At 57.1% G+C, this 16,897-nt stretch overlaps 1 protein-coding gene across 1 annotated transcript; it reads right to left on the bottom strand.

The window, feature by feature from the left end:
- Window positions 1-10,203: 10,203 nt before the first annotated feature.
- On the bottom strand, window positions 10,204-11,088 carry LOC134201756 (uncharacterized). Its single transcript, XM_062677007.1, has one exon. The coding sequence runs from the start codon at window positions 11,086-11,088 to the stop codon at window positions 10,204-10,206; it is 885 nt and encodes a 294-aa protein (XP_062532991.1).
- Window positions 11,089-16,897: the final 5,809 nt, after the last annotated feature.

Below are 16,897 nucleotides of genomic sequence, written 5' to 3' on the forward strand. Positions count from 1 at the left end.
GTGACCCTAAACACTTGACGCATCGGGGGCGCGCGTGACAGTTACGGGAAGAATGCCCGTATAATTGGCAGTTATGGCACTGGCTAGGTGTTGCTTTCTTGTGTGGGGTTTCGACGGCGATTCCGGAAAGGCTACAGACCGTTCGGATGTTGAATATTTGCTTACCCTCGGGGGTAGGCTGGAGGGCGACGAGAACCATGTTATATGGCTCCCTTCCGCGACCTGTGTGCATGCGGTGTACGGAGTTAACCGGTAGGCCTTGTTCGAGAAGGTCGGCCTTGACTAGTTCGGCATCCAACTCTTTAGGGATGCCACGTATGACGGCACGGAGTTCGCGCTCCTCCTGGAGCGTATACGTGTGGAAACTTATACGCTCCTTACGGAGGTAAGAAGAGAGGGCCCTATGGTCGTCGGGTGTTCGAACCTTAATTTGAATGCCGTTCGCGAGGCTACGGGCATTCGTGAAGTTGATATTTTTGGCCTTAAGGGCCAGGGAAACTCGATCCCAAGCTGCCTTCTCTTGGAGGATTACCGGGGGAGGGGTCTGGGTTTTATTTTGTGCCACCGGACGCGGCGACGGAGTGGCACGGGCTGGAGGCGCAACGGGAGTCTGAGGGCGGGGGCGCGACGCGTTCGCGGCTTTGCTAATTTTAGCGGCCGCGGGAGCTCGAGACTCCGCGGCACGCTTCTTACCCTTTTGTACCAGGGTGAATCCATCCGTCGATGAGGCGGGAGCGAGGTCGACCTCCATCTCCGAGTCAGAGTCGGAGGACGAGGAGGCGGGCGCAGGTGACCTACGAGCAGGTGTTTTGGAGGGTACGACGGAGGCTGCGGATGATCGCGCTGCTGGAACGGTGGCCACGGCGGACGACGCAGCAGTTTTACTCGCCAGTATAGGCGACGCGGGAACGGCAGGCACGACGGAGGCTGCGGTGCTCGATGCAGAAGCTTTGCACGCAGGTACAGGCGACGCAGGAGCAGTGAGCTCGGCGGAGTCCACGAGAGGGCTCGCGGTGTGATCGGCCTTGAAGGCCAGAAACTCTGAGGCGAGCTGTGGGTGGCGAAGTCGGAGGAATTCCGCGAATACAGCGTCCATGATTGCTGAGTGCCCAGGTGGGGCGGCCCCGGGTCTTGAAAACACTCGCCTTGCGGCGAGGCCCCAACTTCTCGGACCTGAGCGGTTCTATTGAACACAGGTGGCGATGCGGCACGATTACTACAGGACAAAGAAAAAACACAACAAAACGGAAATAACAAAAAGAAACAGAACAATTGAACACTTCCAGGAAAACAGTTTGTCGGCAGATGTACCACGAACACAGAAACAACAAAAGGAAACAAAACAAATAAAAACTTCCAGAAAGAGCACTTAGTCGGCAGATGTACCACGAACACAGGCCGCGCGAACAATGGCCGGGCTAACAAAAGCCGGGCGAACAAAGACCGGGCGATCGAGTGGTCGATGAGCACGTCCGCACGTGACGGGTGCCTCTATCGGAATGACCACGGTCACCCGTAGGGGTGCTAAGTCAAGGGGGGAGGCCGTGAGAACAGTCGCAGCTTTTCCACCGGAGGAGAAAGCACCGTCTTCAAAGAAGAGGACGAAGAAGCGGCTTCGAGCTCCGCGTTCTCAGGCTGTGGTATTAAAACTACAGCCAGAAGCCGCAAGCCGCGGCCTTACATATCGGTCCGTCCTTGCGGAAGCGAGGGCAAAGATCGACCTAGAATCGTTAGGCATCCCGGTCCAGAGGATTCGGTCCTCTTTAACCGGTGCCAAGGTCCTGGTGGTAGATGGAGGCGATCAAGTGGAGAAGGCCGATCTCCTGGCGAATAGGCTGAAAGAAATTCTGCCCACGGAGGGCGTCGAGATCTCCAGGCCATCGGTGACTGCAGCGATGCGCATCAGTGGCCTCGACGACTCGGTGTCGCGTGAGGAGATCGCCGATGAGCTCGCCAAAATCGGGGGTGTCCGCCTGAGAGTATCACGGTCGGGGAAATAAAGTCCGGTCCAGGCGGGATGGGCCAAGTCTTAGTTCGATGCCCGGTCTCAACAGCTGCGAAAATCGCAGCAGTCCCCAAGCTGAGGATTGGCTGGAGCGTACTCCGCGCTCATTTGTTGGAGGCCAGGAGGCTGCAGTGCTTTCGGTGCCACGAGCTGGGCCACGTGAGCGCACGTTGCCCGTCGTCAGTTGACCGCAGCCGGGATTGCTACCGGTGCGGCCAGGCCGGTCACGTGGCCTCTGGCTGCTCGCTGGCGCCGCACTGCACCGTTTGTGTCTCTGCTGGCAGACCGGCGGACCACGTCTCCGGCGGCAAGGCTTGCGCCAAGCCCCCGAGACAGAGACAACGACGGCAGGATTTCGCCACGCTTGAGAGCGCGCGGAGTCGGCCCGGTATGGCCTCGGCGACACCGATGGACGCCCAGTCATGACAGACGTCCTTCGTGTTCTCCAGGGGAATCTCAATCACTCCGCCAGGGCTCAAGACCTTTTGTTTCAGAGCATGGTGGAGGGATTGACCCACCTTGCGGTGGTTGCAGAGCCATACCGGGTCCTTACGGGTCCCGATTGGGCAGCTGACCTTGACGGCCGGGTTGCCATTATTCGTCGTGGTTGTGTGGGCGCTCCGCCCGAGTTCGCCGTCGTTGAGAGGGGTCGCAGCTTCGTCGCCGTCCTCTGGGCCGAGATGATCGTGGTGGGAGTATACTTCTCCCCCAACAGGACACTTGCTGAGTTTGAAGGCCTCCTCCTTGAGCTCAGCCGCGTCACTAGGAGGTCGCACTCCCGGCAGATGCTTATTCTCGGGGACCTCAATGCCAAATCATCGGCTTGGGGTTCCTCGAGGACGTGCCCCAGAGGAAGGGCGGTGGAGGAGTGGCTGGTCGAAAGCGGTCTCGTCATACTCAACCGCGGCACGGAATTCACATGCGTGAGACGTTTAGGCGGGTCCGTGGTGGATGTCACGTTCGCATCGCCGGACGTCGCGTGTCGCATCCGCGGTTGGGCGGTGATGGTTGGTGAGGAGACGCTTTCCGACCACCGCTACATCCGTTTCAGCATCGTTGTGACCCCAGGAGCGGTGTCAACGTCTTCATTCTTCGGTGGAGGCACGGAGGGTCCTCGTTGGGCCCAGAAGCGCCTAGATGTCGAGCGGCTGCACGAGGCGGCTGTCGTCCAGGCATGGCGCCTCGACTCACTTGGCGAGCCGATGGACGTACGAGTGGGGGCGGAGCGTATGCGCGAGGCCATGTCGCGGGTGTGTGATGCCGCCATGCCACGCATCAGAGCTCTCGCCCCTAAGCGCCGCGTACATTGGTGGACTGAGGAAATCGCCAACCTTCGCCAGTCGTGCAACGTCAGTCGTCGTGCGTACCAACGGAGCCGACGTCGAAGGATGCATCGAGACCCGGAGGAGCAAGACCGCCTTTACGTAGTGTACAGGACAGCGGTGAGGGCCCTTTGCGTGGCCATCAGAATGGCAAAGGAAGCCGCCTGGAACGATCTACTCGCCTCGCTCGATCGCGATCCATGGGGGCGGCCCTACAGGCTGGCGCGCAATGCGCTTCGACCTTGGGCTCCCCCTACGACCAGCACAATGCCGCCCGAGACTTTGCACCGGGTGGTCGGGGGTCTATTTCCGGACTCATCCGGAACGGCAGGAGGGACCTGTAATGGCAGCGGTGCAGGTCGCTGACGGCGGAGAGCTGGAAGGTGTGTCCCAGGCGGAATTCAAGGCGGTGGTGGCGAAGATGCGCTCGAAGCGCACAGCGCCCGGCCCTGACGGTCTGTCGAGCAGGGCATGGGCTCTGGCCTTAACTGAAGATGGTTTGGGACCTGCACTTCGAAGGCTTTTTAGCAAATGTCTCCGAGAGGGCAGGTTCCCGGAGCCGTGGCGTACGGGCCGGCTGGTGCTCATCCCGAAGGACGGTCGCCCTAGAGATGAGCCCTCCGGGTATCGCCCGATAGTCGTGTTGGACGAGGCCGGTAAGCTCCCTGAGCGTATCTTTACCGAGCGTCTTGTTCAGCACCTGGAGAATATTGGGCCGAATCTAGCGTCCAACCAATTTGGCTTCCGGAGAGGTCGGTCGACCGTGGACGCGGTCTTGCGCGTCCGTGACCTTACCGACCAGGCGTGCTCTGGGGGGGGCGTGCTATTGGCTGTGTCAATCGATATAGCCAACGCCTTCAACACGATCCCCTGGAGTACGATCATGGAGTCATTACGATTTCACCGCGTGCCCACCGGTCTCCGCAATCTGATCGAAGATTATCTCTCAGGGCGGGCTGTAATCTTCCCCGAGCGGAGTGGGTGGGGACGGAAAACAGTGTCGCGGGGAGTTCCACAGGGGTCGGTACTGGGTCCGCTCCTGTGGGATATAGGCTTCGACTGGGTCCTCCGTGGGGCTAACCTGCGTGGCGTCGAAGTGGTTTGCTACGCTGACGACACGCTGGTGACGGCCCGCGGAGACGACTACCGGTCAGCAGCCATCCTGGCTGTAGCAGGTGTAGCGACTGTGGTGAGTCGAATAAAGAGACTCGGCCTCGAGGTGGCCCTTCATAAATCCGAAGCAGTGTGCTTCCACTCGGCTCGGGAGGGGCCGCCTCAAGGCGCGAATCTCGTAGTCGGGGGTGTCACCATTGCTGTCCAGCCGAAGCTCAAGTATTTGGGCCTTGTGTTGGACAGCAAATGGAGATTCGACCACCATTTCAAAATGCTGGTTCCAAGGCTGATGGGGACGGCGGGTGCGCTGACCCGTCTTCTTCCCAACACCGGTGGATGCAGTGCCGGTATCCGGCGACTGTACCTGCGGGTGGTGCGCAGTATGGCCCTGTACGGTGCTCCCGTGTGGTCGCCCGCACTTACCGCGCGAAACGCGGCTCTGCTGCTCAGAGCTCAGCGGGCGCTCGCGGTGAGGGTCATCAGGGGGTACCGTACCATCTCTCAGGATGTGGCCTGTGCCCTCGCCGGATCCTTACCGTGGGACCTCGAGGCCGAAATCTTGGCCGCGACATACCGACGGAGAACACAGTCCTCGACTCGGGAACGGACACCCGGCCCGTCGGTTGTCAATCGATGGAGGCGTGCTGCGCGTGGTCTGGCGTATGCCAAATGGAGAGAGCGCTTGCTGGAGGAGCTCGGCCGAACTTCGGCCAGTCGTCAGCGCACGCTCGAGGCACTGGTGCCTGTGCTGGAGGCATGGTCGGACCGGCGACACGGTGAGCTCTCCTTTCGCCTCACCCAGGTCCTTTCGGGGCATGGATGCTTCGGGAGGTATCTGTGGAGAGTCTGCGGAAGGGAGCCACATCCGGGCTGCCACCAGTGCGGGCACCCGAACGATGACGCCCAGCACGCGCTAGAAGCGTGCCCACGGTGGGAGCACCCGCGGCGAAACCTCGTCGCGGTGTTGGGGCAGGACCTCTCTTTGAGGGCTATCGTCGCCCGTATGGTAGAGGACCGGAGTTCGTGGGAGGCCATGGCTGGGTTCTGTGACTTGGTCATGGCGCTTCGTGAGGCTGAGGAGCGCGAAAGGGAATGGGATCCCTCTTTGGCTCCTCAGCGCAGAAGGCGGGGTGGACGGCGCGTGCGAGAGGCCGCCGCTCAGCCCTCGTAGGGACTATCGAGTGCCGGGTGCGGGGGCGCCCGGCACTCGACTGTTCGTCCGGTGGTGAAGCGGTGCAAGGTGGCTCCTGTGCGCCGCTCACGGTGTGTCTCCCGAGACGAAGTTCTACGGGATTTTCCCGGGGATGAAATCCCGTCTTAACATCAGTACGGGTACCGCCTAAGGCGAGACTTTCGGCGCGCATCGCGGTACCGTAAGTTTCGTGTAGTCGGTGTGGTGGAGCTCGATGGGGTTTAGTCGGTAGTCGTTTTGCGGGGCAAGTGCTTCGCGCGCCTTTTTCAAGGCGTAGTCTCCTGTGAGAAATTGGGGGAGGTGAAGGACCTCAGTCCTTCTCTTCTCCCCTTCTTCCTCTCAGGAGGCGCCGGAGTCCGACATAACCCGGTCCGTTACCCCCCTCGACCGGGTATCCGTAAATGGATTCCCCAGCGTTAAAAAAAAAAAAAAAAAGGGGTGATACATATTCAGTAACTTTGAATCTATAAATGTCCAAAAATATATGCTCGGGAATGGCTTTTGAAAGAAAGGTAACGCTTACAGACCCAAGGGGCTTCAGCTGACCGACAACTCCTCGTTGGAAATACTTGTTGGAACAAATTTTATTACACCAATAGTCTCCACAGCACTTGCTGGAATAAAAGCTTTCATATCATGCTTCGAGAGCCATTGTTCATTTTTAGGAAATTGTTAGCGTTAATAGCTTGAGAAAAGGTAATGCCAACTTTATTTTCGTTGATTCTCTTAATATTTGCCACACCTTTGACCTCAGTCTTGAACAAGTTTGTCATGGCGATTGGGTTTCGGTTACCCAACTTATCATCTTTTGTACTCTCTATGAATACCACATACTCACCTACAGAAGAAAGTTCAGAAAACACTCTCTTATAGTCTGGTTTCGCGTAAGGCTTATAGAGTTCCAAATCGCCAGATAAGTCACTATTGTCTTTCGCCTTCTTCCTGGGGTTTTTCCTTCTCTCCACAGTACTAGAACCACCAGAGTCTTCGTCCGGGGGTCTCCTTCCCCCTCAGACATTTTGGTGGTTTTACACTACACTTATATTATGTACACTTTACACACGTTTTTATTTACAACAAATATTTACATATAAAGTTAATCATAAAATATGAAAGTTTTTTTCAAAAGAAAAACTTTTTGCGCCTACACAATTGAAAAGCCCGCCAAAAAACGAGCGCTCAATCATCTTTATTTTTGAGTTGCCAGGTAAGTTAATAAAAAAATCCATATGTTACGACTTTACTAAATTTTTTTTGGTTGTTGTTCACTTATAGTAGGTATTATTAATTAGAAATATAGCTGCTGGTCGGTAAAATGTTGTTGTATCGTGTTGAATATCTGCGAGCGGCGGAGCGCGGAGCGACGTGCGTTCGTCTCGGTGTGGTTGCCTCGACTGGCGACCGGTTTCGGTCACCGCAGCATTCACTGTACATTCGTTTGAATGGCGAGATGTACAGAGCTGCACTAAGGAGACGCTGCCATCCCGGGATTCTGCGATTGTGTTTCACATAGGGCAGCATGCCACATCACCCCCCTCCAGAGACCGAGTAGGGCGATTAAGTTTGGAGGTCCCGGAGATGTGCAGGAAATCTAACAGATCTTCTTTCAGGAAGTGTGTATGCTGGCTTAAGGCGATCAGCAGTTACTGTCACCGTTTTGCCTTTTATCAGTAGTTTAAAATATTTATCATTTCTTTCTATAACCGGATGTGGTCCAGTGTACGCTGGCTGTAAAGAGGCTCTCAGCGCATCTTCTCTCAAGAACACATGACTGGTGGTAGCTAGATCTTTATAGACGAAGATGGATTGTCGTGTGTGTCTTGAAGCAGGTACTGGTTTAAGGTTGTTGGCGAATTGACGAAGGCGTGCTGTATATTCCGTGACGTCGGTTGTTCCTGCAGTACCCGGATCGAAAAATTCACCAGGTAGCCGAAGTGGCTCTCCATATACTAGTTCGGCTGCACTTGTTTTCAAGTCATCTTTGTAGGCACTTCTTATCCCGAGTAGGACGAAAGGCAGCACTTCCATCCAGTTTTCATTACCGTGACAAGTGATAGCGGTTTTTAGCTGACGATGGAATCTTTCTATGGCGCCATTACATTGCGGGTGGTAAGCAGTGGTCTTCTTATGATGGAATCCTATTGATTTCGACAGGTGTTGGAAGAGAGCGGACTCAAATTGACGGCCGCGGTCGGTGACTATTGAAGACGGACATCCAAACCGCGATACCCAGCCAGTGAGTAAAGCTTTTGCTACTGTTTCAGCTGTAGCATTAGGTATGGGTATAACCTCAGGCCATCTCGTGAAACGATCGATTGCTGTTAGGCAAAAACGGTTTCCTCCGCATATGGGTAGCGGTCCGATGAGGTCGATGTGAATATCCATGAAGCGTGCATTTGGAAGCTTGTACGTTCCAAGAGGAGTAGAAACGTGTCGGTTTATCTTAGACCGTTGGCATGCTAGACAAGCTCTTGTCCATTCTCTGCAGTCTTTGTTGATTCCGGGCCAAATGTACCTTTCAGTTATCAGTTTGATCGTGGCATTAGTACCAGGGTGACTGAGTCCATGCAGGTTTTCGAAAACTTGTTTTCGCATCATTGGCGTAATATAAGGCCTTGGAGTCTGGGTGCTGGTATCGCAGTAGAGCTCTGTTCGACCTTCCCGTATCTTGATCTTTTCTAAGCGTAGTGATGTGCCATTGTCTAATAGCTGTTTTAGTTCTGGATCAGTGTTTTGGGATTGGGCTAACCTTGCGAAGTCTAAGGAAAACTCTACTTCTTCTACTCGTGAGAGTGCGTCTGCAACCACGTTGTCCTTACCAGCAATGTGCTGTATGTCTGTGGTAAATTGTGATATAAGATCGAGGTGTCGGAATTGTCTGGGTGAACATTTGTCTTTGCGAGTGTGGAAGGCGAAGCATAACGGTTTATGATCTGTGTAGATAGTAAAATCCTTGGCCTCTAACATGTGTCTAAAATATTTGATAGCTTCGTATATAGCCAGTAGCTCTCTGTCATAGGGCGAGTATTTCATCTGAGCTGGAGAAAGTTTCCGGGAGAAGAATGCAAGTGGCTGCCACGCAGAGTTCTTCTGCTGTTGTAGAGCGGCTCCGATCGCAGTATCTGATGCGTCAGTGACTAGGGCCAGCTTGCATTGGCTGTCAGGGTGCGCAAGGAGTGTGGCGCGACATAAGCTATCTTTGCATTCTTGAAAAGCTTTCAAGGTGTCACCCGATAGGTGCACTGGGTGAGACCCTTTAACAGATCCCGTCAGAAGAGCATTTAGGGGAGTCTGATATTTAGCGGCGCCTGGTATGAACCTACGGTAGAAGTTGATCATTCCTAAGAATCTTCGCAGTGATCTGATGGTCTTTGGTTCTGGAAATGACTTTATGGCTTCTACCTTTGTATCCAGTGGCTTTACTCCTTTGGCTGAGATGGAATAGCCGAGAAATGAGACTTCAGATACCCCGAAGCGACATTTGGCGGTGTTGATGATGACACCGTAGTCTCTGAGTCTGCTAAATAGTTGTCGGAGATGGTCTTCGTGTTCCTCTTCGTTTCTAGAAAAGCACAGAAAGTCGTCGACGTAAGGATAAACAAAGTCTAGTCCACGTGTCATTTCATCGACGAAGCGTTGAAACGTCTGGCAAGCGTTGCGAAGTCCAAACGTCATATGTGGGAACTCATATAAGCCGAACGGGGTAATTATGGCACTCTTCTGTATGTCCTCGTGAAAGATAGGAATCTGGCTAAAAGCTTTTACCAAATCAATGGTGGAAAAAATTTTGCAACCAGTTATATTGTAGGTGCAGTCGTGCACATGTCTCACTGGGTATTTGTCCGGAATAGTCCTGGCGTTCAGAGAGCGATAATCGCCGCAAGGCCTCCACTCGTTATCCTTTTTCGGGGCTAGATGGAGTGGAGAGGCCCAAGGGCTTTCAGATGGGCGGGCAGTTCCTGATGCAAGCATCGACTCAAATTCCTTTTTGGCTATCTGTAGTTTGTCAGGTGCAAGTCGACGGGGAGAAGATGACACTGGTGGGCCTGGCGTTGTCCTGATGTAATGAACTGTATTGTGCTTGATTTCTTGATGGTGTCCGGATGGGTGTGTTACTTCTGGGAACTCGGTGAGTAACTTGTGGTATCTGCTGGACCCGCCGAGTGGTATCTTTATAGATGATATCGTGTTCGACGAGTTTACAGGTTTACCTATAGCATACAGTGTTGTAAGGCTATCCAGAAGACACTTGTTGCGGATGTCGACTATTAGGCCGTAATGTTTGAGGAAATCGGCTCCAATGATGGCTCTGGTTACATCTCCGACGATGAACCGCCAGGGAAAATCGCGTCGTAATCCTAGGTCTAACTCTAGATTGGCATATCCGTACGTGTTGATTGGTGTACCATTAGCGGCGGATAGCTGGAAGTTTGTTTTAGGACGTCGCCCCGATAAAGCGGATCGTGGATACACGCAGACGTCGCTTCCCGTATCTACGAGGAATTGTACCTTGGTCCGACGATCTACTACGAACAGGCGACCAGAGGAGCGAGGGCAGTCGTCAGTCGCCATTACTGACCACCCCTGGAGTTTTCCGAATTTTTCCCGGGATCCCGGGATTTTCCCGGGATTCTTCTTGGACTACTATCTCGAGATTCCGGCTCGAAGTCGCATGGTTTTATGCAGTTTCTTGCGTTGCTACCGAATTTGAAATGATAATAACATTCCGGGAATCTGCGGTAGTTGGATACGGACCTGGTCATTGATCGGCTACGGTCACGGCGTTGTGTGGAGCGAGACCGCCGGTCCTGCGAGTTTAACTGCGATGATAAATTTTGTAACTGTTTACGTAACTCAGCGATTTCTCGTGCCATAGCGTCCATGGTGGACCCGGGTTCTGCTTGAGCTGCTGCGACTTGAGGTGCAGGAGTGGCGATGTCTTGTATCTTGTCGGCCAAATCAGCAAGTACCTCTAGCGACGAGGTAGGTTGAGCGGCGATCACGGTCTGGATGTTGCGCGGCAGACGGCTGGTCCAGATAGTCTTCACAAACTCTTCGGGCACAGTGGGCCCAGCTAAGCTTTGTAGGTGGCGAAGGAACTGTGATGGCCTTCGTTCGCCTAACTCTTCGTGCATTAGCAGCTGTTTCACCTTCTTGTCGTGCGAAGCGCTAAGCCGTTTGATAAGTTCTAACTTTAGCTTCTCGTACTTATCTGTGGCTGGTGGTGAGATGATAATGTCTTTCACTTCCTTCGAGAACTGATGGTCAAGTTGTCCAATCACGTAGTTGAACTTCGTGGTGTCTGATGTAATGCCGGATATCGCGAATTGTCCTTCTACTTGCGCGAACCATATCTCCGGCTCCTCGGGCCAAAATGGCGGCACTCTAACTCCGACCCGAAACAACTCTGCAGGCCTCTGATCTTCTACGTGCTCTTTCTCCGTTACGGTTGTCATCGTGCGTGTTCAAATCACGTCGGGGTCACCAATATAGCTGCTGGTCGGTAAAATGTTGTTGTATCGTGTTGAATATCTGCGAGCGGCGGAGCGCGGAGCGACGTGCGTTCGTCTCGGTGTGGTTGCCTCGACTGGCGACCGGTTTCGGTCACCGCAGCATTCACTGTACATTCGTTTGAATGGCGAGATGTACAGAGCTGCACTAAGGAGACGCTGCCATCCCGGGATTCTGCGATTGTGTTTCACATAGGGCAGCACGCCACAGAAACATTAAACATAATAATAAACTATTGATAGCAAAAAATAATAATGAGATCTTTAAAAACATAATGCTAAAAATACATGAGTTTAGTCGCCCCGTTCCATGAAGAGTAACGGATCATCTACCAAGCAATAGTCCTTTAGTTTGATAATTTTCTGGTCATCTAGGAAGCTGACTATGTTCTTCTGTTGGCAAGCGATGAGGTCCTGCTTTTTTTTTTTCGGGTAGAGGGCCGAACCTCCTACGAGGTCCCCGCGCAAAATGGGCGCGCGGGGTATGTGGGACTCAACGGTCTGCATGGTGTTGTGAGCAGACCGCGGGCCCAAGGATTTTAGGACCCACCCACTAAACGACTCCCCTGCACTCTTACACCCGACGTCCGATCCCCTCCGAGGTCAGAACCCGGATAAGGTAGGGGGGCTACCGCGGTCAACACTACAACCAGACAGCGCGGCTCACCCCAAGGACGCCCGGCCGACGGAGCCTTCGAGGCGAATCGAAGGCTCTGAAACGTCGGCCGTCTCGGTACGGCAGCCCGTCGGGCCGCCCAGACGGTGCCGCTGGTGTCCCGGAATACCCCGCTGGACCAGAACCAGCCTGCCGGGTCGGGACGCGATACACCGTCGACCGGTCGCTCTATTCACTCCACGGCAGCGCGCTAGAGTGCTGGTAGCGCGCCGCGCGGCCTCACCCCCTCAGGTCGCCCCTTGACCTTCACCGGGGGGAGGCCGCCACCTACAGGGGCCGGGACGTACGGGCGTATTTCCGCCTCCGGCCCCCGGCTCGACGGCGACGGATCGGTGCGGAAAGGGAAGAGCTCTCCCTCTCTCGCTCCGCCGCCTCCTTCTGCGAGATGGTGGACTCGCAGAAGTCGAGCATCGCCTTCCAGGACGCGTCGCTGCCGAGCATCGTAGCCACGACGCGCGGCAGCGAGAGGTCCTCTCCTATGACCGCGACGAGGGCGGCGCGTTGCTCGTCGAATCCAGAGCAACGCGCCAATGTATGTTCCGCTGTGTCTTCCTCGTCGCGGTCCGCGCAGTGGTGGCACTGCGCCGTCGGTTCCCTTCCGGCTATCTTATGCAAATACCGGCCGAAACATCCGTGGCTGGTAAGCATTTGCGTCAGCCGGAAGGTGAGACATCCGCGGTCGCGGCCCACCCAGTCCGCGAGAACCGGGCGGACCGCCTCGACGGTACGGAGGCCGGCCGACGGGTCCGCCAAGCGGCGAGACCACGCCTCCAGCACGGACCGCCGAGATTGGAGCCTCCGCGCTTGAACTACTCCTTCGCCGGGGCGCCCTTCCCCCCTAGAGCGGAGGTCGCTACGCCACCTGTAATCGGCAGCGAGCGCCTCCGGCTCCAGGTCCCAGGGTGGCGCCCCGGCGAGCAAGCACGCCGCCTCGAAGGAGACATTGCGGTATCCTCGGATCGCCCTGACCGCGATCGCGCGCTGCGGACGTCGCAGCGCCGCGACGTTCTTGCGGGTCAGGGCGTGGCACCATACGGGAGCCCCGTATAGTGCCATCGACCGCACCACCCCCATGTAGAGGCGGCGCGCCACCTGATCGGGACCCCCGACGTTTGGTGGCAGCCGGCTCAGAGAGCCGGCCGTCGACATCAGTCGAGGGCCCAACTTCTCAAAGTGAGCGCGGAAGTTCCACCGACTATCCAGTTCGAGGCCGAGGTACCGAAGACCGGTCACCCCGACCCCGACGCGGACGCCTCCGATCACGAGGTGGGCACCCAGAGGCGGCGCTCGTCCCGGCCCGTGAAAAAGCAGGGCCTGGGTTTTATCGAGCGCCACCTCGAGTCCCAACCGTCGGATCCTTGTGACGACGTGTGCCACGCCTGCGCACGCCAGACGGGCAGACTCCCGGTAGTCCCTCCCCGGAGCTACGACCAACGTGTCGTCGGCGTAACAAATTACGCTCAGCCCGGGGAGGGGACCCCGTACGACGCCCCGCAGGACCCAGTCGTAGCCGATGTTCCACAGCAGGGGGCCCAGGACAGACCCCTGCGGAACACCGCGCTCGACGGGGAAGCGGTACATCGCCCCACCGGCCCTCTCTGAAGCCGTATTGCTCCGCCGAAAGATCGGGACCCGTCTCGGTCAGGTGCCGGGCCGCGACGATCCTCTCGAGCATCTTGCCCGCTTCGTCCAGCAACACGATGGGGCGATAGCCCGCGGGTGAGTCCGCGGGGCGCCCGTCCTTCCGCGGAAGGACCAGTCTGCCCGTCTTCCATTTCGACGGGAACCGTCCCGACTCGAGGCACGCTTCGAAAAGCCCCCCGAGCCGGTCCCCTAGGGCCTCGAAGGCCAAGCTCCAGACCCGGCCGTGAACGCCGTCAGGGCCGGGGGCCGTGTCCTTCGCTCTCATTTTGGACACGGCCGCATGGATCTCCGCCCCCGTGATAGGGGGAGGGGGCTCCTCGGCAGCGGGAACACTGGGGCGACGCGGAGGCGTGCCCCACGTGGCGTCCATCTGGGGGGGCTCAAAGTCCCCCCCCGCCGCCGGCGGGAAAAGCGCGGAAACTATTTCCCGCAGCTGCCGAGGCTGGAGCCGCTCGGTCACCGGGAGCGCCCACGGCTGCAGTTTTCTGCGAACCATCTTGTATGGGCGCCCCCAGGGATCTTCGTCGAGCGACTCCAGGAGAGTCTTCATGCTCTGCTTCTTGGCCTCGCCGATGGCCAGCTGCAGCGCCGTCTGCTTTTGACGACAGTCAGCGTGCAGCCGGGCCGCCGTCTCCGCGAACGTAGCGTCGCGACGACGGCGGCGGCGGTGGCGTGCGCTCCGGCGGCGCGCCCTCACGCACTCCTCGCGGAGTCTTGCGATCTCGGGCGACCACCAGAACGCACCCCCACGTGGTGCTCGGGGGCCGACCCGGGGCATGGCGGCATCACAAATGTTTGCCATGGTGCCCCGGAACCAGTCAACCTCCGCATCCACGTCCGCGAGCCGCGCGGGTTTTGGCGCCCACGCAGCAACAGCGGCCGCCTCCATCAGCAACTCCTTGTTCATCCGTTTCAAGGCCCACCTGGGGAACGAACGGGGCGCACCTTGCGGGAGCTCCTTCTCACCGCGGGCGCCCGCGGCTGACGACGACGACACGGAGGAGGCGGAGAGCTCGAATCGGACGTATCTGTGGTCCGAGAGCGTCTCCGCCCCCTCGAGTACGCGCCAGCCGCGGGTGCGGCGCACGGCGGTCCCCAATGGTCCTGGTTTGGCCAGAACAGAAGCCGAAGCAGCCGGACGTGCCGCGGGTGTCGTGCCCTTTTTAGGGCCGCTATACATTTTAGCGGCCACAGTCCTGCGGGGTGCCGGTGTAGGAGCTCCGTTTTTCACCTCATGAGCGAGGGGCGGTCTTGCGCGCTCAACGTTCGAACTCCTTGCCTCCTGTATAAGGAGCTGCCGCCTCAGCTCCTCGACCTCAGTGAGGCCTTCTGCTTCGGGCGGAGGAGGGACAGGGGACGAGCTGCGTTGCCGCTCGATGAGATCGGCAACCATTGTTCGCAGCTCGGCCATGTCGACGCGGAGCTGTCCGTTCTCCGCCCGAAGTTGGCCATTCTCATCGGCCATTTGTTCGAGGCGGGCGTGCTGCAGGGCCACTTCTTGTCGCAATCCCGCCGTCTCCACGGTTGTGGTGCGGTCCATAACGTCCTGCAGCCTTTCTTCGAGCGTGGCGGCCGCCGATTTCATGGCCGACAATTCCGAGCCCTTGAGGCCTGCAGTGGATTTAGCCGCAATGGTCGCGACTATTCTCCCGACTATTCCACAAGCTCGGAGAGGGTCAGAGGGTCCCACCTCCGTCAGGGATCGCTGTAGGCGCTCGATTTCCTCCAGCTTCCTATTCTTTTTTATCGCCTCACGGCAGGCGGCCCTGGACTGCGCCTAGGAGGCAGCGTCCAGTCCGCAAGACCACGGCTTGTCAAAATCAGTGGCGGGCGGCGCCGCAGCAGCCGCCGGCCCTTCCGCCAACGCCATGTACTTGGCGCTGGCAGGCTCTCCTTCCAATGAATCGGACGGAGCGGAGGACGCCGGCCGACGAGCCGACTTTCGCTTCCGCCGAGTCCGCTGCCGATCGCAATCGGCAAACAGCGCTGGCGTCTCCCGCCCACTAGACGCGTCGCCCCTCGCGGAGCTCCGCGCCGAGTACAGCGAGATTAAGCTCTCGCAGCGCTCAATTACTACGGTTGGGACTCTGTCCCTTACGCGACCCGTATTGTCGCCTCCTTCCTCGTGGCAGTGTTTGCCCCCCCCCAGAAACGGTGGGGTAGCGTGCGGCCGATCGCTCGGCCGCACGGAGGGATTCTCCCCCCGCGGAGCAGGAGGTACCCTCCTGGGGTAATAACTTTTTAACAGATGCCATTATTCATTTTTTTCCTTTTTTATTAACCAGGGGTCGGTCCCCTGGGGTCTGGTTCGTACCCTTGGGACTGGACTCCCTCCAGCCATTCATCCCATCGCCGGGCACCAGAGCTTAGGATTGGGGCATTTTTTAAAGAGGTTTACGTCCTCGCGGCCCCGTGCCTCGCGGCAGCGGCCCCCGTCCCCCACGCGGTGAGGATTACGGGTTGGCCGGCGGCCCGCCGAGTGCAACGAGCAACACGACAGACCACCGCCCGACGCTCAAAAGAGCAACAACCACGAAGCCACGCCGGTATACCGGTACCCCCCTCTGGAGGGCGTGCCCCTGTAGCCGAAGCCGGGGACATGGCGACCAGCGGCCGGAAGATGCGTAAGCAACGCCGGCTCACTTCTCCATCGAAAGGCAGGCCAAAAGTGGCCCACCATCTCCCGTGGGTTACATCCGAAACGGGTCGGACGTGACCCAAAAACAAAAAGGGGGAAGAAGGGGGAAGAGAGAGGGAGCCCGAGCGTCTCCAGGAGGAACACCCTTCAGCGAGTGAAGGGCGTGGAGAGCCCGCAACTCCCCCTGCTGGTTTTGGTCCGCGTCATCCGATCTCTTTCGTTGCAAAGCCTAACTAGGCTACCCTACTCCTACACCTAGCCTACCTACCTAACACCTAGAAATCCTTGCAACGAAAAAGACCGGACGATACCCCTGGGAGTGGGACTGTTCCCAGAGGATCCCGTTATCCGCCACCTACGGACGCGCCCGGTGGAAGTCCAGCAAAACTCCCCCACAGACGGAGCCCCCGGCCACGCAGAGTGCGCGCCGGGGGGCCCGCCCAGGTCCCTCGGGAAGTAATTTTACCTATATTGGTTGCGCTGGTTTAAAACTTAGTTAGTTTTAGGTTTCGAAAAATAGCAACATTTTAATTTGGTTTTGCAAATCCTGTCCCATCCCACTCCGGCACTTTACCTACGGACGCGTGCGAGCGAGATCGTGTGGTGACATCGAGACGAAAAAAAAATATGGCTGAACAACCGAGCGCGCGCTTCGTGTCTTTGTTATGTTAAATACGTAAATAAGTGAAATCGTTGGTGTTTCTCATCGCGAAGGGGTACGAGTCTGCAGTAAGGACTACATAAAGGTATTGTGCATCCTTCCTTTAACGCAGAACTGCCGCTTCTTATCGTTTCTT

This window comes from Bombyx mori, chromosome W (assembly GCF_030269925.1).
Source record: "Bombyx mori chromosome W, ASM3026992v2".
NCBI lineage: Eukaryota > Metazoa > Arthropoda > Insecta > Lepidoptera > Bombycidae > Bombyx > Bombyx mori.